The sequence below is a fragment of the Pseudophryne corroboree genome, chromosome 2 (assembly GCF_028390025.1).
Source record: "Pseudophryne corroboree isolate aPseCor3 chromosome 2, aPseCor3.hap2, whole genome shotgun sequence".
Lineage (NCBI taxonomy): Eukaryota > Metazoa > Chordata > Amphibia > Anura > Myobatrachidae > Pseudophryne > Pseudophryne corroboree.
The window spans coordinates 268,492,886-268,514,831 of NC_086445.1; the positions used below are offsets into that span (position 1 = coordinate 268,492,886).

At 44.6% G+C, this 21,946-nt stretch overlaps 1 protein-coding gene across 2 annotated transcripts in view; it reads left to right on the forward strand.

The window, feature by feature from the left end:
* The window catches only part of SUCLA2 (succinate-CoA ligase ADP-forming subunit beta), a 196,533-nt gene that overhangs the window by 156,369 nt on the left and 18,218 nt on the right, over nucleotides 1–21,946 (forward strand). The window contains exons 8-9 of one of the 2 annotated variants that reach the window (XM_063952800.1): nucleotides 12,637–12,779; nucleotides 20,190–20,310. In XM_063952800.1, coding sequence (XP_063808870.1) covers nucleotides 12,637–12,779; nucleotides 20,190–20,310 — 264 coding nt within the window. The remainder of the gene's footprint in view (nucleotides 1–12,636; nucleotides 12,780–20,189; nucleotides 20,311–21,946) is intronic. The other variant, XR_010213687.1, reaches the window with a different exon arrangement.

A 21,946-nucleotide genomic window follows, 5' to 3' on the forward strand; every position in this document is an offset into this window, starting at 1 on the left:
ATACAACCTGAGATAGGAAAAATTTGACTTTTCCCTATTTATCAGGAGCCCTGAAAAAATACCAAATCAATCAATTACCCGGAACATAGCCCAAAGGGATTCCTCCGAATACGGCAAAAAGAGGAGCATATCATCTGTGTAGAGGGCTACAACGTCCACCACCTCCCCTACTTTAATTCCCCGTACCTCCGCAGAAATACACAATAGGCTGGCCAGAGGTTCGATAGCAATTGCAAACAATGCAGGGGACAATGATAACAATGCAGGGGGTTCGATAGCAATTGCAAACCTGCCGGGTCCCCCTCTCCAAAGAAAACGCAGCCAATGTAAAACCATTCACCGTTACTTGGGCCATAGGGGAAGAATACATAATCTGGAGAAGACTAATAAATCGCAGTCCAAAAGCAAATTTACGCAGGACTCCCCAAAGTTACACCCACTCCACTGAGTCGAAGGCCTTGGCAGCGTCAAGAGACATCACCACTGCCTGAATCCACCAAGTTCCGCCTCTGTAGATGACAGAACAGCCTGCGCAAATTTTGGGCAGTTGATTTACTCGTCATAAACCCGGTCTGATCTGGGTGTATAATAGACGTTATAACGGAGTTCAGACGGGTTGCCAAAACCTTTGCTAAGACTTTAACGTCTGTAGTCAGTAGGGAAATGGGCCGGTAAGACTCCGGCAATAAGGGGTTCTTACCCGGCTTGAGCAAAACAATAATATTGGCTTCAGACATAGATTGTGAAAGAGACCCCGACGAGACAGGGAATTAAATAAATCCAGCAAATAAGGGACAAAAAACTGTTTTAACATCTTGTATACCTCCACGGGAATCCCATGACAACCAGGGGCATTTGAAGCAGGGAGAGAGGAGACAGCAGCCTCAATTTCCTCCAAAGTAAGTGGTGCATCTAGAGCCTCAGCATCTTCACAGGACAAACAGGCAGCTCAACTTGAGCCAAGTAGTCCCTGAGTTGCACATCAGAATAGGAGGCAGGAGAGGCATATAGGGAAGAGTAATAATCACGAAAAACATAATTGATCACAAAGTCGATCAACGAGGGTCATGGGGTTGACGCTCAAGCCAATCCTCAGCATCCTTTGGGGAATTAAAGAAATTAGTAGTGTTATTGAATACCACCCATAGTCTGACCGGAAAAAGCATGGAATATTGAATGTTCCGATCCCGAAGCTTCCTCTTAATCAGTTTAAATTGGGTGCGACTCTTTTGTACCTCCAGAGCGAAATCCGGAAAAACAGAAACATTATGGCCATCGAACTGCAAAGGGGCCTTTGTCTGAGCCAGTTGTAGCACAGTGTCCCGATCTTTGTAGTGCAAAAAGTGCGCAATAAAAGTCCGAGCAGGAGTCCCCGGTGGGGGTGGACGAGGTGGAAGCCGGTGTTCACACTCCACAGATAATTGAGGAGTAAACACTGCTCTGTCAAACAGCTGTTTGAGCCAGTTTTCAAGGAAAGTCTCAGGGGAGGAACCCTCCACCCTCTCAGGAAGCCAAACAAATCTGACATTGTTGCGTCGTAGTCTCCCTTCGATATCGGAGAGTTTAGCTTGCATAGAGACCATCTGTGAGGACATGTCAGACACTTTAGTTTGTAGTGTCATCGATTGCCGAAATCCGGTGTTCAATCTCACCCACCCTCTCGAATTTTCTGTAAATCTTGCCGAAGCAGAGAGACATCCACCTGCACTTGTCCGATTTTATCAGTAACTCTCTGTTCAGACGCAGCAATGGCTTGCAAAATCTGTTGGGTAGAATGCACAGGTTCAACAGGCTCAGTGCCGTCACCCTCCAATGCAGAAGAGGGTGGGTTAGTATTCCCCTGCCTGGCAGATTGGGAAGTTTGGAAGGACCTGGCAAATTTTTCCAGTTTAGCAGGAGCACCCGCTGCCTGTCCACTCTTCACCGCGATCAGGCCGTGTAACCTGGATCAGGTTCTGAGGAGGGTAACTGTGATTTAATAGCCAGATACAGAAGCAGGATAATAGGGTGCAGGTCAGGAGTAGACTCCAGAACGGTGACGTATCAGCACACCAGCCCTATGAGAAATATATTGAAATGGAGAGTGCTAGCGTCCAGGCCCAGAAATGTATCAGTTAACAATGCAGGTGGAGAAATACAGGATTAGGATCCCAGCAGCTGGTACAAGCCAACAGTAGCAGAGCCACACGTATCAGGAGGGTGGGGAAGGGGGAGTCGCTATGAGTGCTGTACCTTAGCACCACAGGGACATATGTTAACACCGTTATCTTTATGGTAATAAAGTGTGCCCACTTTCAAGAGTTCCCAAATGCAGGTAGAAAAAAGGGGTCCAATCCCCCACATAGGGCAGCCTAAGTAGTATCAAACCTACAAGAAAGAAAGGCGCCTCCTTGAGCCTATGTTGAAATGCTGCTTGCCGCTCTCAGAGGAATAGGGTATTAGCAATCCCTAAACAAATGGAAAACAGAAAACTAAACAAGAGAGCGCAGGCAGACTTCACTAAAATTTCACAATTTTAATAATAAAATGTACACAATGATCACATAATAAAGTATACATATACCTATTGATACTAAAATGTAGCCAATAAAAGGTCCGCACTAAACTTCATACAATTCCACACAGATCGGTGCACTGATAGACTGATATAGTGGTGATATTAAATTTGATATATCCTGAAAGTTGGCAGCTGATGTTTAGCGCTGAAAGTCTGGATATTATCCATAGATCAGTCCCATACTTGAAGATAATTTCGTCAGGTTAGAGTCAATAAATGTATAACAAGTGCACTGTTGGTTTTAAATTAGGCCTCTATTAGTTACCCCAAGTCGACACCGCACTAGTTCTAACTGCTGCTCTAGTTAGTGTAGCAGCATATCGGGATGATAACGCTTACCACTTCCTCGATGTGCATACGGCACTGACAAGTGCTCGGGTGCCGCTGGCTCCGGCGGCTGAGTCCAATGCTCTCTCCTTACTGCAGCGTGTCAGACTGATGACCGCTCACCGCTTCTAAGGATCGTCTGGCGGTACTGTGAATATCCAAGACGACGTTAATTCGAAGGGATGAGCTGGCAGCCACGGTCCCCGTATTGCAAATGGGACCAGTGCAAGTGGCTCTGCTCGGGCAAATTTGACCCGACAGTGGAGTGGAGCTGGAACGGGTAAAAGGCCGTGAGAAGGTTAAGGTGGTCAGATGAAAGTAGTCGGATCCTGGGAACAGCCCTCTAGTAGTAGTATCAGACTGGTGCATATAGCCCCAAGCAGGGATCTCTCCTCATACAGCCCAGCGCTGTAGCAAAGAGAACAGTCCCATTGGGAGGTAATGGTGGCGGACCCACAGCGGGAGGGCACACACACTAACAGCAGCTCACCGTTTCTGAGTGTGTAAGGAGTCCTGGCTGCCTCCATCCAGCGTCTGTAGCTCCCAGCGTCTCAAACCTCTAGCCGGAGCAGTTGATGAGAGCAGAGAGCCGCGACCTGAAGTGAGGCGGGACTCAGTGGTAAGTCATGCGGCAAGGCTGGTCCCGGCGCTCAGCAGGTAGGCCGCACCACGCAGTCCCGTAAAGTCACAGCACCCCTGCAGTCCCAGATACTAAAATCATGTCCAAGGGTGCAGCGCTCACAGATAATGCTGCACGGTTAGTTCAAATGAATATGCGCCAGGGAGGAGGATATTTAAACAAGATTTAGTAGAAGAGCTACAGCTTGCTGCTGTTACTCCATGCAAAGCCATGCTACGCCCCCTTATGTTTCTTACTTTTAGTACTACATGACTTTTGTGGAAGAGTACACTTGGGCCCATTACCGTAGGTCCATTCTGTGAAGAGTATATAGAGGATTTATTATTTTTGGCTCTGTCAAAGATCTTGGCATGGCAATGGCACAATTCTTTCCACGATACATCAGTGTACCTATTTAAAGGTCTCATGGCTGCGACACCAGTGTTTGACATATTTAATAGTGATATTCCAAAATCTTTATAGTTAGATATACAGTAACTGGGCTGATTCCGAGCTGGATGCAAAGCAAAGAAAAGCAAGAACACAGATGTTGCATTGCATAATATAAATTAATGTGATGTAAAAACCATCTGCATTCCCAACACAGGGAGATCCTACATTCTACCTGAGTGTGTTCCCACCAGATACTGTTTATCACCCTCAGTCCAAAACACATTATCACATTGGATGCTGGCAACATTAATTCTGTATGTTTGTGTGGTGAAGAATTTACACTGTAAGCTGCAACTGGGGGTGCTAAGTAAATTAATGATAAGTGTGTACAAGGAGCACAAGTACCTGCTATCTTCTGGGCGCGCAGGTAGTAAACCGTTACATTTCCTTTTGCTATAAGACCTCTGATGACACGTTAACTTTTATTATCTTTGCTCAAACCTGATGTGTCATTATTTCATGAAATGAAGTCTCCCTTTAGATATCTGTGGTTGGAAACTTTTTTGCCTTATAGAAGTAAAGCCACATCTTTTGATGCCCGTTTTTTTAATTCACTTTATTTTGGTTTTGCAAGTAAAACAAAACTGTTTAATATGAGCGGAATGTCTAGTACAGGGGTGTCAATCTCAAATTCATCGGGGGCCGCATCAGCAGTTTGGTCCCCATCAAAGGGCCGGTTGTATCTGTAGGTCTATGTGTCCACTCTTTATTATCATAAATTAATGTCACTGCATTCAATTATTACTGTTTTTTGTAATAATGTATGTGCCCCCTTTTATAGTGCCCAGCCATGTGCCCCCTTTTATAGTGCCCAGCCATCTGCCCCCTTTTATAGTGCCCAGCCATCTGCCCCCTTTTATAGTGCCCAGCCATCTGCCCCCTCCATTTACTTTACTTACCTTTTACTTCTTTCTTTCTTTTACTTCTTTCTTCTTGCTCCTCTCCGCGGCGTCCGCGCGCTCCTCTGATCCCTGGAGATGTCGGGCGGACGTCACGTGATGACGTCACGTCCGACACCCAGGGAGCAGTGCGGGGCAGGAAGAAGTCGGGCCAGGTCCCGGAAGGTAAGTAAAAATTTTTTATTTTTTTTTAACTTGAGCCATTTTTAAAATGAATTTACTCCGTGCAGGCACGGAGTAAATTCATTGAAAAAAAAAAGGGGGATGCTGCAAGGCTGGCGGCGGCACCGCGGGCCATCAGACGAGGTCTGGCGGGCCGGATTTGGCCCGCGGGCCTTGTGTTTGACACCCCTGGTCTAGTATATACAACCGTAACTGTTAGTCACCACATTTTTTATTAATGAAATACTATGAACCCCATAGCTTTCAGCAAGTACTTAAGTTTATGAACCGTTGAAAAGTAAAGGATAATGGGGAAAGGGAACTGAGGCCTTCCCCAAATACCCCCGGAAGGCTGGGGAGAATAAATACTGCAACAAGAAATAAAAAGTTGTATTTCGGCAGGCGGATGTTAAATGGAACATGCGACATCTATCAAAGATCTAAACTGAAGTCCTCTAGGGGTTTTGACTGGATAAAGGATTCTAACGATACAAATTTGCAAGTTCTTATTGCAAGTTATTGTACAAAGAGATGGAGATTTTCTCCCTGGTCCAAGGTGCCAGCATTGGATATGGGGAATGGTCATATATCCCAAAATATAGAAATTCTAGAGCGTCTCTGCCAGATATCGAGAACAGAGCATTTTTCCAAGGCCTTCCTAATATTGAGGAAAAGTAATGGCAAGTTCTCTGGAGTGGATTTTAAATACATTTTCTTTGATATGGGTTGAGATCAAGGGGCTCAATTCAATTCAGAGCGGATTGAAGAGCGCCGGGAGGGAGCTCCTGGAGCTATTCAACTCAGCGTAGTGCTAATTAGGAGCTAAGTTTTGTTGGATATCTGCTCGCAACCTTGGTGGGCTGCGAGAAAAAACCCTCTAGTCGGGGACACCATTTTGGCCACTACACCCTTGGTTTCTGATGACCTGGGAGTTGCACAACATCCACAAAAGCTCCATTTTATAGTTATATGGCCTGGGAGTTGAGTTACGAGAAGCCCTGGACTCTACCCCTTAGTCTGGACCTATTATGTAATGGCATTATTCTACACCCAAATATAAAACAACTTTAGTTCATGGCATGGATATTTGGTGCCAGCTTCTTAGATAAAAGGATTATCAGAGCCAGTGATTGGCACTCTAATGCAATTCAGAAAAAATAACCCTCCCCTGTTTTATTACAGAGTTTATAAAATATATTTCTGCAGCAGGATACATTGGTTTCCACGGGAAAACATTGGGTTATACAGTGGATCTTGATCCAGAGTCCCCAACAGGCTAAAGCTTTAGGCTGTCCCAGGATGCATTGGGGCCTCCTCTATAAGTAGATGCCTGCAGCAGCAGGTCACCTAACAGGAGGGCTACACTGGGCAGCCCTGAAAAAGCTTTCTAATAAGATTTCTTCAACTGGGCTGTCAGCACTGTATGTCAGGGTGACACTTCAGCGCTGCAGCTCTATCACCTCCCAAGCGGCGCCGCATACTCCTGCGGCTCAGTTCCCAGGTACTTGCGGTGGAGTCACTTAGTCACACAGTCGCAGACCGCTCTCCTGAATCGCATGGCTGCTATGGGGAGGAGGTAAGAGGGTGCCCCAGACGGTACTCGCCATTAAATCGCGTTCCGTATGTGACTTAGGGAGACGGGTCGCAGCGCTGGCATGGACACCGTCACCGAGCAGGGACCCCACTAGACTGCCAGGGCGTAAAGAGTACAGGTCGGGTGTACTAACGCCCCATTTAATAAGGCTCTGTAGTACCGGCCAAGGGCGCCATCTCCACCTAGATTTCCCGCCCTGGAACTGCCCTTACCAGGCTCTGCCATTTGTACTGGCTACGGATCCTCGGATCTTCACAAGGTCATGGCTGTTATGACGTCTCATCTCCGTCGCTAGGGAGTCAGAATCCTGCCATATCTAGATGACCTGATGATTCTGGCAAATTCCCACAAAGTCCTCCTCAGTCATCTGCAACTCAAGGTAACCTTCCTGCAAGCACATGGGTGGCTTATCAAATGGAATAAGTCTTACGTCTTCATCTGGCCTTCCTCAAGGTTCACATATCTGCCTTGTTGGTATGGTATCAGAGAAAAATTGAGTCTATGTCTGACATTCATACTTTTACTCGGGGTGTCCTATGGATTGAAGGGGAGATGTTGCCCAAAGCAGCCAATCAGATTTTATTTATCTATCCATCATCTTTTAGAAGATAATAGCTAGCATGTTATTGGTTGCTATGGGAAATACATACTCTTCTATAAACCCTCATTTTAGTAAATACACACCCCTGTATGTTATTGCAGACTAAACTGGTATCTGAAGAGCTGATATTCAATTTTTCAATGCTTGAAAAATAATTAAGCCTTCCATAAACCCTGGTTTTTGAATCTTGTACTAGGTACTTTTACGAAAGTGCTGTTTGTGCACCTGCATGGAGGCAATTATTCCTGTTGGAGTTGGGGGAATGCAGGCATTATGAGGCAAAGAACCATTTTATTGAATCCACTCTCCTTAAAGTGCTATAAAGGTTCCATATCAATCAACAGATCATTTAACAAGCTTTTTAATGAAAAGTTAAATAAACTTCACTCATTCAATTTAGTGAGCAGAACAGTTATATATTTATCCAGGACTGTTCCATCTGAAGCAAGAAATCCATTCAAATGAATCTTACAAGTAATAACACATGTGCAAAGAAAGTATTCAGAGATACTCTGCGCAAAACAATCAATGGTGCAGCTGTAGTCTAATATCTGATAGTGCTTCCCCACTGCACTACAAATCAATACAATTTCAAAAAAATATTCAGAAAGTAGAGCACAAGCGCTCCAAAGATAAAACCAATTCACCCATTATTCACCACAAAGTGGGAAAATAAAAAGGATAATACCGTCTTTTTAAGATGTGTCAACTTCACAATTAGCTTGTAGTATTTTCCAAATACATCTTTAATGTACAATCTGCAACAAAATGTGTCCCCTTCGTATGGTACAAGAGCTGTTTCTTTGCTCATAAAGGGGAACACAATAAAGAAGATAATAGTGCAAATTATCGTTTTTAAAAACACACAGGTTTAATGCCAAAAACACACTTACAAACATAGGAGATAAAAGCTCATAGCAAAAAGCCCTCTCAGGCAATGGCAGCAACAAGTTTGGAAAATCCTCTTTTATCCCCCGTTGTATTTGGGTTGGCTGTACCGAGCTCGGGAACAAGATGACAGCAGGATATCCAGAGTAGCAGCCCTGAGATGGGATGGTATCAAGTGAGAGAGCAGTACGCTTAACGCGTTTCAGACAGCATCAACCCAAATACAACGGGGGATAAAAGAGGATTTTCCAAACTTGTTGCTGCCATTGCCTGAGAGGGATTTTTGCTATGCGCTTTTATCTCCTATGTTTGTAAGTGTGTTTTTGGCATTAAACCTGTGTGTTTTTAAAAACGATAATTTGCACTATTATCTTCCTTTTTGTGTTCCCCTTTATGAGCAAGTAATAACAAATGCATACCAGCAGAATGGCAATGAAGCACCAAAGAATACAGTACTATAGGCTCATTCTACTATATTGGTTCAAGTTCCAGTATTGGACCTTTCCAAGGCAGCGGGATGGATATCCATTAAACCTTTTCTAATCGCGATCAATTAGATGTCTTATCAGCTACTCGCTGAGTTTGGGAGAGATATGTTCTCCAAATAGACACTGAATTTTAGTTTTAATTATTTCAGCAATATATATTGCCCTCCTTAATGTACAGCTTGGGTACAGTATATCCCATTGTAATAGCTGCCATGGAATATAAATGAGAAAAAACATGAATTATAATTATCCTATAATTCTTTCTCTTCTAATGCTCCATGGCAGCTTAAGTTTTTTCCCCATGTGTTTTTACTATGTACTGTATGTACTTTCAGAGACTGTTTGGGAAGTTACTCAAGATAGACAGGAAGAAGAGGAGCTCCATTATATACCTACTGTATCTAGAATGGAATCCTATCCATTGTAATAAGTTTGAAGAAAAGTACAGTAGTTTGAAGAAAAGTAATTATTTGTAAATTTACAGTTTGTGATTTTTTACTTCAGTGTGTCCAGTATTTGAAGTACAGTACCGGGGTTACAGTTGTGAAGTACAGTAGTGGTAACAATGTTCATAAGTTAGTTGTACTGACAGGTTGGAATGAAGGCAAGAATGCTTTTTTTATGTAACCAAGGAGGATATCCAATTGCCGGTGAATTAACATCGGTTTCTGTCTTTTTTCTGATGTTTCACTGATCTTTTTCTTTTTTTTCTTTTTTTTTTTTACAGGCTATCCAATATGGATCACCCGTAAATAAAAAACAAAACAAAAAACTGACCTCCCGAAAACACACCGGTTCAGTGAAACCTGTCTGTTTTTGGTAGAAACAGCCCCGTTTTCACATGAAACAAAATCCCCCGATAACCGCGACGACCTGCAGTGTCCCTTGCCCACCGCAGGAGTCTGATTCCCCCATCTTCAACCGCACTGGGTGCTGCATCAGGGTTACCTGATGCAGGGTTAATAGGATAGCTCCCGTCGGGGGCTATCCTATTAACCCCGAGAAGCCACCACTTGTGCCGGTTTATCGGGGCTAATAGGATAGCCCCCGATGGGACAATTAGATATCCCCCCCATGAATAAGCCCTGAAGTAGCTGCATGCAGCTGAGCCTAATTGTACTTGTTTAGCATGTAAGGAGCATTCCGCCTTCAACTTGGCCGCATGGCAGCGTATTGAGGGCTTATGAATTCTGTTTTTCTAGCTTGACAAAAGCCTGCGTTTATTGTGCCTGTCATCACCAGAACAGGAGTTCTTTCTAAAAACACAAAAAACTAAATAAAACTGTGTTGTTTTTTTTTATGTTCCCTTAAAGGTATATAAAAATGTTATTATGTTTTAACTTTTGGATGTGATTTGTTTAGCTGGTTTATTTGTTAATTTGTATGATACTAGCAATGGTTTTTTTATCTTGAATAATTATGTTAATCATCTGTAATATATGTACATTGTACGGGTTTGTAATTCATTTATTCTGTGTCTGCAGGCACTGTACATGCTATATCTGCTTCATAAATCACATTAATCCACTATTTCTTCTTCCTGTAATGAGATTGTGATATACATGTGTCACTTATCAGCCAGCGCTATATCTATTTAATCTATCTTCAGGGATTCCTGTACTATAACCTCATTAAAATATTGTTTACCCTGTAACTATTTAAATTGTATTATCATAGTGGAGAAAATGGCAAAAGAAATTGGCTTGTCATACATTGTGCTTTGCCTCATTTGGTCTCATAACATAATTTGTGCATCTCTTTCTAGAGTATATATGTAGTTTGATCTCCATATCTTTAGAAATGTGATAAATAGCCCTTTGGTATTTGGTAGAAGTGCTCCTTTGTGTCTGCTATGCAGTTTTGAAAATCTAACAAAGCAATACAGCTGAGTAAATGTCTAGCTGCACTCTAAATCTATTAGTATGCACAAGTCATTGTGGGGATAAAGCGGTTTTAAAAGGGCACTCTCCCTCTGTCTCATACGTGCCTTAAGTATTTATACTTGCTGTTGATGTGGGCAGAAGTTCCCGTGAAGCAGAGCTCATGTGGCCATTTAAAGCCCAAGGGAGTGAACATTGGCTTCTTGACATAAGTGGGTCAGTATATTTTCTAAGCTGCCTTTTTAAAGCCACTTCTGGGCGCAGAATTAAGAGGGCAATACTAATAACTGGTAAACTAGTATATACTGTACCACTTTATAAACTCTTGCTTAGTAAATATACCCAACCAACAAATATAACAACGCAAGGTTGAATGTGTCATACAAAAAATTAGTAACTAGGCCAACTGTTACATCGAGGATGATATGAGAACTGTATATAGATGAGTCCACTAGTCTCCCTGCATGTTAAACAGCCCCTCTAGTCACGCCATGCACAGTCGCACACAGAATATAGGCATTTGTATATCATGTTAATCAGCACAGTCTGCTTGTGCGCGTTATTCGTATATTGATGCGAATAAGACACATTTTCGGCAAAAAAGACACCCTAACCGAGTTGCACGGGATCTGTCAGCTCACTCACACCAGGCATCTCCCGCTGCATGACGTATTGAAGAACGATATATGTGGACACATTTGTAGATGTAATTCATACCCCTTTCAGACCGCCACCTATGAACAGGCGTTATTGGCACATGAGCGAGCATAATCTGTATTCAGGTGCGGTTTGAAAGATGCAAGGGTTGAAATACCGGGTCGAGCGACCCGGTATTTCAACCCTGGTAGCGAGCAGGGTTGAACTCATCAACTCTGCTCACTGTGCAGTGTGAACAGGAGCCAGGTCGCTGCCACTCTCTGTGTACGGGCAGCGCCTTGAGATCATGTGATCTCCAAGCACTACCTCCGCCACGTCACGGCCCCGGCAATATGCCGGGTTGCAGACAGCGGCATATGGGCGCCTGAGGCTCCCGTGTCAGGCTCCTGTGAGCGACCCGCCTCAGGTGGTCTGAAAGGGGTATCATTTTGGTGCTGAAAAATTCTATTTAATCAAAATTCTGGATTACGTATCACAGTAATTTCCTTGTCACAATAGAATTAATTATTGCATACTGTATTTGCAGACAAGTGTGTCATAACACTGAAGATGATATAATGTAATTGTTCCACATAATTTATGCTGCACACTTCTTACTCCAGCTGTTGATTCCTATTTGTTTACCCAATTAAATAAAAAGTCACTAGCGTCGAGATGATGCAAGAGTAATTATGCAGAAACTGTAGACCATACCATGTTGTCCTCCCTGATTGTTTCTGCTATATATTTGGCTGCATAGAGATACTCACTATCCCCATAAACTCCAATCAAAGTGCAGACTGTATTATGGTATTGTTACCAGGCTTATAGAGCGGTATGCTATGTCTCTACAATTGGTCAGAACCATACTGCTGGCCCATCATTTAAAGAAACTGAACACCTAAAGTTTACACACCACAAATCTAAGTACTGTATAGGGAAAATATATACAGGTTGAGTATCCCTTATCCAAAATGCTTGGGACCAGAGGTATTTTGGATATGGGATTTTTCCGTATTTTGGAATAATTGCATACTATAATGAGATATCATGGTGATGGGAACTAAATCTAAGCACAGAATGCATTTATGTTTCATATACAACTTATACACACAGCCTGAAGGTCATTTTAGCCAATATTTTTTATAACTTTGTGCATTAAACAAAGTGTGTGTACATTCACACAATTCATTTATGTTTCATATACACCGTATACACACAGCCTGAAGGTCATTTAATACAATATTTTTAATAACTTTGTGTATTAAACAAAGTTTGTGTACATTGAGCCATCAAAAAACAAAGGTTTCACTATCTCACTCTCACTCAAAAAAGTCCGTATTTTGGAATATTCCGTATTTCTGAATATTTGGATATGGGATACTCCACCTGTATATCATTGTGTCTGTAAGTTGAACCGGATGAGTGACCACTTTGAAACCCGCCCATCTGGTTTGGTCTTGGTATGCTTAGAAAGTCTGACAACTGTGAATATGTTCTGTCCAGTGAAATTATGTTTTTCTATTTCCCAGTGAATGGCGCTGGCCTGGCCATGGCAACAATGGATATAATAAAACTACATGGTGGGACTCCGGCAAACTTCTTAGATGTTGGTGGTGGTGCCACTGTCCACCAAGTAACAGAAGCTTTTAGACTCATCACGTCTGATAAGAAGGTAACAAGTACATTCCCCTTCCTTCTGCACAACATCTGCCCTGCATCTTGCTACAGTAGTCAGTACATTTCATGTAAGGAAATATATATTGCTGAAACTTATAACATGTAGTGTTTTGAATGGCGACACATATGCTTCCTTCTGTCTGTTATGTTTGTAGAACTTCAAAGACTTTGTTTTTTCATTGTTGATGTCTCAGATGTAATAATTCCATATTCTATGAGACATTCATTCATAGCCCACTTTGAAGTAATTTTCACGAAAGCAAATGATTGTGCTCATGTTCAGCCCAGAGGGATGTTTAGTATTGAGTGGCTGGTGTGCATGAGTAATGCGTTTCTGTTTCACAGCTACACATGATTTCATAGGTTGTATTTCCCTTCGGGTGTTGTGTTACTATAAGCATTTAGCAGACTGCTTGTGTGAATGTAAAGCTAGTAAACAATAAGCTGCAAATCCCAATAGAGTAACACATCTGAAGAAAAGATGTCTGCAATAAAATATCTCCAAATATATATTTCCCACTAAGGAACAAATACAGGATCTGGGTTATAATTATTAGGTGGGTGGCATGGAAATATAAGAAAATGCTGAGGGAATTTGTAATGTAGGCTGTAGTAGATTTGGAATGGTCGGTTTATGTAGTTGAACTAGCCCACACAGTTATATGCATTAAACATCCTTATGTGAGTATTAGTGTAAATCAGGTTAAAAACATTATAGAATGTATTGTGACGTCACCTCCATTTATGTTCTCTGAAAAAGTGATCATTGTATAAACTACTTAGACATGCACAGCATGCGAACAAGCATTGTCCCGGCTGCATGGGCCGTCTGTAGACTGCGATCAGGGTTAGCTTTAGTTTGTTCAGCTCATCTCTGCAGCCTGATTGGCTGTTTAGCTGAGGAACCGTCCCGCTTCTCAAGTCACATAACTAAAGGTGTATACACACGGTGAGATAAATCTGTAAGATTTTGACTATATAGTCAAAATCTAAAGGAAAGTTAGTGCACATCTCAAGGTGTTAGGCAGCTTGCGATACAGATTAGGTCCCGATGCGCACTCCCGCGGGGTCGGTATCGCAAGGCTAGATAGACTGAGCGGGCAAGTCAATCTTGACTTTCTAGTGTACTATCTATATAGTCAAAATTGGCATTTAGCCAAAATCGTACATAGACAAAATCGAAAGTACAGCTAGTCAAAATCTGTACTATCTGTGCTCTGGGGGAGTTCAAGAAAATCACATAGTCAAAATCGGGCATAGCAAGGATCTCAACGTGTGAACACACCTTAAGAAGGTATTTGTATTGTCTTCCAAACTAGAGTGACTCAACGCGAGGCGGGAACCTGATTTTGTTTCAGTTAGACCGTTTCATTGTTGTTAGTGTAGGGTAACGTGTCATTCTGTTCCAAAGTTTGCAAGCATAGACTCTCATTTTCTCTTCTGATTCTAATAAGTTATTCATGGCTGTAAGCTTTGCCATGCCACAGTTACTAACTCCCCCCCCCTCCCAAAAAAATAAAAATAAATAAATAATAATAATAAAAAATTAAATGAACGTCCACAACATTGATGCCACAAGATGGCACTATTCTGTCCAGAAAAGTAAATGTGACTATTCCTATGGTAAATTGGCTAAATCCAATGGAGTCACAACATAAGTACACCCTTCTGTAAGAGAAAATAAGAATTTACTTACCGATAATTCTATTTCTCGTAGTCCGTAGTGGATGCTGGGGACTCCGTAAGGACCATGGGGAATAGCGGCTCCGCAGGAGACTGGGCACATCTAAAGAAAGCTTTAGGACTATCTGGTGTGCACTGGCTCCTCCCCCTATGACCCTCCTCCAAGCCTCAGTTAGGATACTGTGCCCGGACGAGCGTACACAATAAGGAAGGATTTTGAATCCCGGGTAAGACTCATACCAGCCACACCAATCACACCGTACAACTTGTGATCTGAACCCAGTTAACAGCATGATAACAGAGGAGCCTCTAGAAAAGATGGCTCACTACAGCAATAACCCGATTTTTTGGTAACAATAACTATGTACCAGTATTGCAGACAATCCGCACTTGGGATGGGCGCCCAGCATCCACTACGGACTACGAGAAATAGAATTATCGGTAAGTAAATTCTTATTTTCTCTAACGTCCTAAGTGGATGCTGGGGACTCCGTAAGGACCATGGGGATTATACCAAAGCTCCCAAACGGGCGGGAGAGTGCGGATGAGTCTGCAGCACCAATTGAGAGAACTCCAGGTCCTCCTCAGCCAGGGTATCAATTTTGTAGAATTTTACAAACGTATTTGCTCCTGACCAAGTAGCTGCTCGGCAAAGTTGTAAAGCCGAGACCCCTCGGGCAGCCGCCCAAGATGAGCCCACCTTCCTTGTGGAGTGGGCATTTACAGATTTTTGGCTGTGGCAGGACTGCCACAGAATGTGCAAGCTGAATTGTACTACAAATCCAACGAGCAATAGTCTGCTTAGAAGCAGGAGCACCCAGCTTGTTGGGTGCATACAGGATAAACAGCGAGTCAGATTTTCTGACTCTAGCCGTCCTGGAAACATATTTTCAGGGCCCTGACAACGTCTAGCAACTTGGAGTCCTCCAAGTCCCTAGTAGCCGCAGGCACCACAATAGGTTGGTTCAGGTGAAACGCTGAAACCACCTTAGGGAGAAACTGAGGACGAGTCCTCAATTCCGCCCTGTCCGAATGGAAAATCAGATAAGGGCTTTTACAGGATAAAGCCGCCAATTCTGACACGCGCCTGGCCCAGGCCAGGGCCAACAGCATGACCACTTTCCATGTGAGATATTTTAACTCCACAGATTTAAGTGGTTCAAACCAATGTGACTTTTGGAACCCAAAAAACTACATTGAGATCCCAAAGTGCCACTGGAGGCACAAAAGGAGGCTGTATATGCAGTACCCCTTTTACAAACGTCTGAACTTCAGGGACTGAAGCTAGTTCTTTTTGGAAGAAAATTGACAGGGCCGAAATTTGAACCTTAATGGACCCCAATTTCAGGCCCATAGACACTCCTGTTTGCAGGAAATGTAGGAATCGACCCAGTTGAATTTCCTCCGTCGGGCCTTACTGGCCTCGCACCACGCAACATATTTTCGCCAAATGCGGTGATAATGTTTTGCGGTTACATCCTTCCTGGCTTTGATCAGGATAGGGATGACTTCATCCGGAATGCCTTTTTTCCTTCAGGATCCGGCGTTCAACCGCCATGCCGTCAAACGCAGCCGCGGTAAGTCTTGGAACAGACAGGGTCCTTGTTGGAGCAGGTCCCTTCTTAGAGGTAGAGGCCACGGATCCTCCTTGAGCATCTCTTGAAGTTCCGGTTACCAAGTCCTTCTTGGCCAATCCGGAGCCACGAATATAGTGCTTACTCCTCTCCATCTTATCAATCTCAGTACCTTGGGTATGAGAGGCAGAGGAGGGAACACATACACTGACTGGTACACCCACGGTGTTACCAGAGCGTCTACAGCTATTGCCTGAGGGTCCCTTGACCTGGCGCAATACCTGTCGAGTTTTTCCCAACGGTTTATAATCATGTGGAAGACTTCTGGGTGAAGTCCCCACTCTCCCGGGTGGAGGTCGTGCTGAGGAAGTCTGCTTCCCAGTTGTCCACTCCTGGAATGAATACTGCTGACAGTGCTATCACATGATTTTCCGCCCAGCGAAGAATCCTTGCAGCTTCTGCCATTGCCCTCCTGCTTTTTGTGCCACCCTGTCTGTTTACGTGGGTGACTGCCGTGATGTTGTCCGACTGGATCAACACCGGCTGACCTTGAAGCAGAGGTCTTGCTAAGCTTAGAGCATTGTAAATGGCCCTTAGCTTCAGGATATTTATGTGAAGTGATGTCTCCAGGCTTGACCATAAGCCCTGGATATTCCTTCCCTGTGTGACTGCTCCCCAGCCTCGCAGGCTGGCATCCGTGGTCACCAGGACCCAGTCCTGAATGCCGAATCTGCGGCCCTCTAGAAGATGAGCACTCTGCAACCACCACAGGAGGGACACCCTTGTCCTTGGTGACAGGGTTATCCGCTGATGCATCTGAAGATGCGACCCGGACCATTTGTCCAGCAGGTCCCACTGGAAAGTTCTTGCGTGGAATCTGCCGAATGGGATTGCTTCGTAGGAAGCCACCATTTTACCCAGAACCCTTGTGCATTGATGCACTGAGACTTGGCTCGGTTTTAGGAGGTTCCTGACTAGCTCGGATAACTCCCTGGCTTTCCCCTCCGGGAGAAACACCTTTTTCTGGACTGTGTCCAGGATCATCCCTAGGATCAGAAGACAAGTCGTCGGAACCAGCTGCGATTTTGGAATATTGAGAATCCAATCGTGCTGCCGCAACACTACCTGAGAGAGTGCTACACCGACCTCCAACTGTTCCCTGGATCTTACCCTTATCAGGGAATCGTCCAAGTAAGGGATAACTAAAATTCCCTTCCTTCGAAGGAATATCATCATTTCGGCCATTACCTTGGTAAAGACCCGGGGTGCCGTGGACCATCCATACGGCAGCGTCTGAACTGATAGTGACAGTTCTGTACCATAAACCTGAGGTACCCTTGGTGAGAAGGGTAAATTTTGACATGAAGGTAAGCATCCTTGATGTCCCGAGACATCATGTAGTCCCCTTCTTCCAGGTTCGCAATCACTGCTCTGAGTGACTCAATCTTGAATTTGAACCTCTGTATGTAAGTGTTCAAAGATTTTAGATTTAGAATCGGTCTCACCGAGCCGTCCGGCTTCGGTACCACAACAGTGTGGAATAATACCCCGTTCCCTGTTGCAGGAGGGGTACCTTGATTATCACCTGCTGGGAATACAGCTTGTGAATGGCTTCCAAAACGGTCTCCCTGTCAGAAGGAGACATCGGTAAAGCCGACTTTAGGAAAACGGCGAGGGGGAGACGTCTCGAATTCTAATTTGTACCCCTGAGATATCACCTGAAGGATCCAGGGGTCTACTTGCGAGTGAGCCCACTGCGCGCTGAAATTCATTGAGACGGGCCCCCCACCGTGCCTGATTCTGCTTGTAAAGCCCCAGCGTCATACTGAGGGCTTGGCAGAGGCGGGAGAGGGTTTCTGTTCCTGGGAACTGGCTGATTTCTGCAGCCTTTTTCCTCTCCCTCTGTCACGGGGCAGAAATGAGGAACATTTTGCCCGCTTGTCCACGAAAAGACTGCGCCTGATGATAATACGGCGTCTTCTCATGTTGAGAGGCGACCTGGGGTACAAACGTGGATTTCCCAGCTGTTGCCGTGGCCACCAGGTCTGAAAGACCGACCCCAAATAACTCCTCCCCTTATTAAGGCAATACTTCCAAATGCCGTTTGGAATACGCATCACCTGACCACTGACGTGTCCATAACCCTCTACTGGTAGAAATGGACAACGCACTTAGACTTGATGCCAGTCGGCAAATATTCCGCTGTGCATCACGCATATATAGAAATGCATCTTTTAAATGCTCTATAGGCAAAATATACTGTCCCTATCTAGGGTATCAATATTTTCAGTCAGGGAATCTGACCACGCCAACCCAGCACTGCACATCCAGGCTGAGGCGATTGCTGGTCGCAGTATAACACCAGTATGTGTGTAAATACATTTTAGGATACCCTCCTGCTTTCTATCAGCAGGATCCTTAAGGGCGGCCATCTCAGGAGAGGGTAGAGCCCTTACAAGCGTGTGAGCGCTTTATCCACCCTAGGGGGTGTTTCCCAACGCACCCTAACCTCTGGCGGGAAAGGATATAATGCCAATAATATTTTAGAAATTATCAGTTGTTATCGGGGGAAAACCACGCATCATCACACACCTCATTTAATTTCTCAGATTCAGGAAAACTACAGGTAGTTTTTCCTCACCGAACATAATACCCCTTTTTGGTGGTACTCGTATTATCAGAAATGTGTAAAACATTTTTCATTGCCTCATTCATGTAACGTGTGGCCCTACTGGAAGTCACATTTGTCTCTTCACCGTCGACACTAGAGTCAGTATCCGTGTCGGCGTCTATATCTGCCATCTGAGGTAACGGGCGCTTTAGAGCCCCTGACGGCCTATGAGACGTCTGTACAGGCACAAGCTGAGTAGCCGGCTGTCTCATGTCAACCACTGTCTTTTATACAGAGCTGACACTGTCACGTAATTCCTTCCAACAGTTCATCCACTCAGGTGTCGACCCCCTAGGGGGTGACATCACTATTACAGGCAATCTGCTCCGTCTCCACATCATTTTTCTCCTCATACATGTCGACACAAACGTACCGACATACAGCACACACACAGGGAATGCTCTGATAGAGGACAGGACCCCACTAGCCCTTTGGGGAGACAGAGGGAGAGTTTGCCAGCACACACCAAAGCGCTATATATATATATATACAGGGATAACCTTATATAAGTGTTTTTCCCCTTATAGCTGCTGTATTGTTAATACTGCGCCTAATTAGTGCCCCCCTCTCTTTTTTTTAACCCTTTCTGTAGTGTAGTGACTGCAGGGGAGTGCCAGGGGAGCTTCCCTCCAACGGAGCTGTGAGGGAAAATGGCGCCAGTGTGCTGAGGAGATAGGCTCCGCCCCTTTTTCGCGGACTTTTCTCCTGCTTTTTTATGGATTCTGGCAGGGGTTAAAATTCATCCATATAGCCCTGGGGGCTATATGTGATGTATTTTCGCCAGCCAAGGTGTTTTTATTGCTGCTCAGGGCGCCCCCCCCTAGCGCCCTGCACCCTCAGTGACCGAAGTGTGAAGTGTGCTGAGGAGCAATGGCGCACAGCTGCAGTGCTGTGCGCTACCTTGGTGAAGACAGGATGTCTTCTGCCGCCGATTTTCCGGACCTCTTCTGTCTTCTGGCTCTGTAAGGGGGCCGGCGGCGCGGCTCTGGGACCCATCCATGGCTGGGCCTGTGATCGTCCCTCTGGAGCTAATGTCTAGTAGCCTAAGAAGCCCAATCCACTCTGCACGCAGGTGAGTTCGCTTCTTCTCCCCTTAGTCCCTCGATGCAGTGAGCCTGTTGCCAGCAGGTCTCACTGAAAATAAAAAACCTAAACTAAAACTTTCACTAAGAAGCTCAGGAGAGCCCCTAGTGTGCACCCTTCTCGTTCGGGCACAAAGATCTAACTGAGGCTTGGAGGAGGGTCATAGGGGGAGGAGCCAGTGCACACCAGATAGTCCTAAAGCTTTCTTTAGATGTGCCCAGTCTCCTGCGGAGCCGCTATTCCCCATGGTCCTTACGGAGTCCCCAGCATCCACTTAGTACGTTAGAGAAAGGGAGTGTTTTTCACAGTCAGCCCTAGAAGATGTGCTTCCATGTGCTACAAAATAAAGAAATTGAATTGAGAGTTCTATAACCCTAATTATTTTTCAATGCAGGTTCTGGCAATCCTGGTTAATATTTTTGGTGGGATTATGAGATGTGATGTAATTGCACAAGGCATCATAATGGCTGTAAAGGATCTGGAACTTAGGATACCTATCGTGGTCCGTTTGCAAGGTATAGCATCACTATAAAACTTACACATTATTGCTGTTTGCAAAAGTAGCATGTTTATTTTTCAGATGCACTTAATGTTCAGATTCCTGAGCGAGTAAATGTAAGCTCAGCTGAAGACAATACTCACTGACTATTACAAAGTAGTTTTTTTTTTTTTTCCCCCCAAATGTAATAATTGTATTGTGTTTGTAAATGTAATCAAGTGACTTTTATCCTGCTGGTTGATACATGTCTATAGTGAGGGCAGCCACATAAAAGTATTATAGTGAATACATAGAATAGGCGGACTAAGATTAATTGGATGGGGAAACAGAATTGAAACTGACAGATTGAGAGTAGACTCGTGCATAGAAAGAAGACACCAATAAGATTGATGAACACACAGGGAGTGTAGGGTGGTTTAAAAAAAAAATACAGCGCTCAATACATGTCCTGGTATGTCCAAACATATTTCCAAGTCCCATTTGTACACCATACGGTTTATGAGATGACTTCAGCTTTTTTCTATATCCACTTTTACACATGCTGCTTCGTGTAATATATCTGTATATATTTATATTTTGTGAATATCTCTTACTGAATGTCTCTGCTGTACAATCTGAAATCACATATCCCAGGTCTTTTTCTAGCCAGTATAAAAGTATATTTACGCAGGATCTTGACCTTTTGGACCTTAATCCGCCCATTCTGGCCTTGCCAGACTCCATTCCCACCTTCTCCCTAAATTTCCCTAACTGTATCGATTGCTTCCAATTCAAGTTTCTACTTAGACTATCATATGGATATTTCTCTGACGTCCTAAGTGGATGCTGGGACTCCGTAAGGACCATGGGGAATAGCGGCTCCGCAGGAGACTGGGCACAACTAAAGAAAGCTTTAGGACTACCTGGTGTGCACTGGCTCCTCCCACTATGACCCTCCTCCAGACCTCAGTTAGAATCTTGTGCCCGGCTGAGCTGGATGCACACTAGGGGCTCTCCTGAGCTCCTAGAAAGAAAGTATATTTTAGGTTTTTTATTTTACAGTGAGATCTGCTGGCAACAAACTCGCTGCAGCGAGGGACTAAGGGGAGAAGAAGCGAACCTACCTGACTGGAGATAGTTTGGGCTTCTTAGGCTACTGGACACCATTAGCTCCAGAGGGATCGAACACAGGACCCGGCCTCGATCGTTCGGTCCCGGAGCCGCGCTGCCGTCCCCCTTACAGAGCCAGAAGCAAGAAGTGGTCCGGAAAATCGGCAGCAGAAGACCTCGGTCTTCAACAAGGTAGCGCACAGCACTGCAGCTGTGCGCCATTGCTCCTCATGCACACCTCACACTCCGGTCACTGATGGGTGTGGGGGGGGGGGGGGGGGGCGCCCTGAGCAGGGGGCGCCCTGAGCAGGGGGCGCCCTGAGCAGCAATACAAACACCTTGGCTGGCAAATCATCACAATATATAGTCCCAGGGCTTTCCCTGCCGGAATTCCTGAAAAAAGTCAGCCGAAAAAGGGGTGGGGCTAACTCCCTCAGCACACTGGCGCCATTTTTTCTTCACAGTGCAGCTGGAAGACAGCTCCCCAGGCTCTCCCCTGTAGTTTTCAGGCTCAAAGGGTTAAAAAGAGAGGGGGGGCACTACATTTAGGCGCAATATGTGTA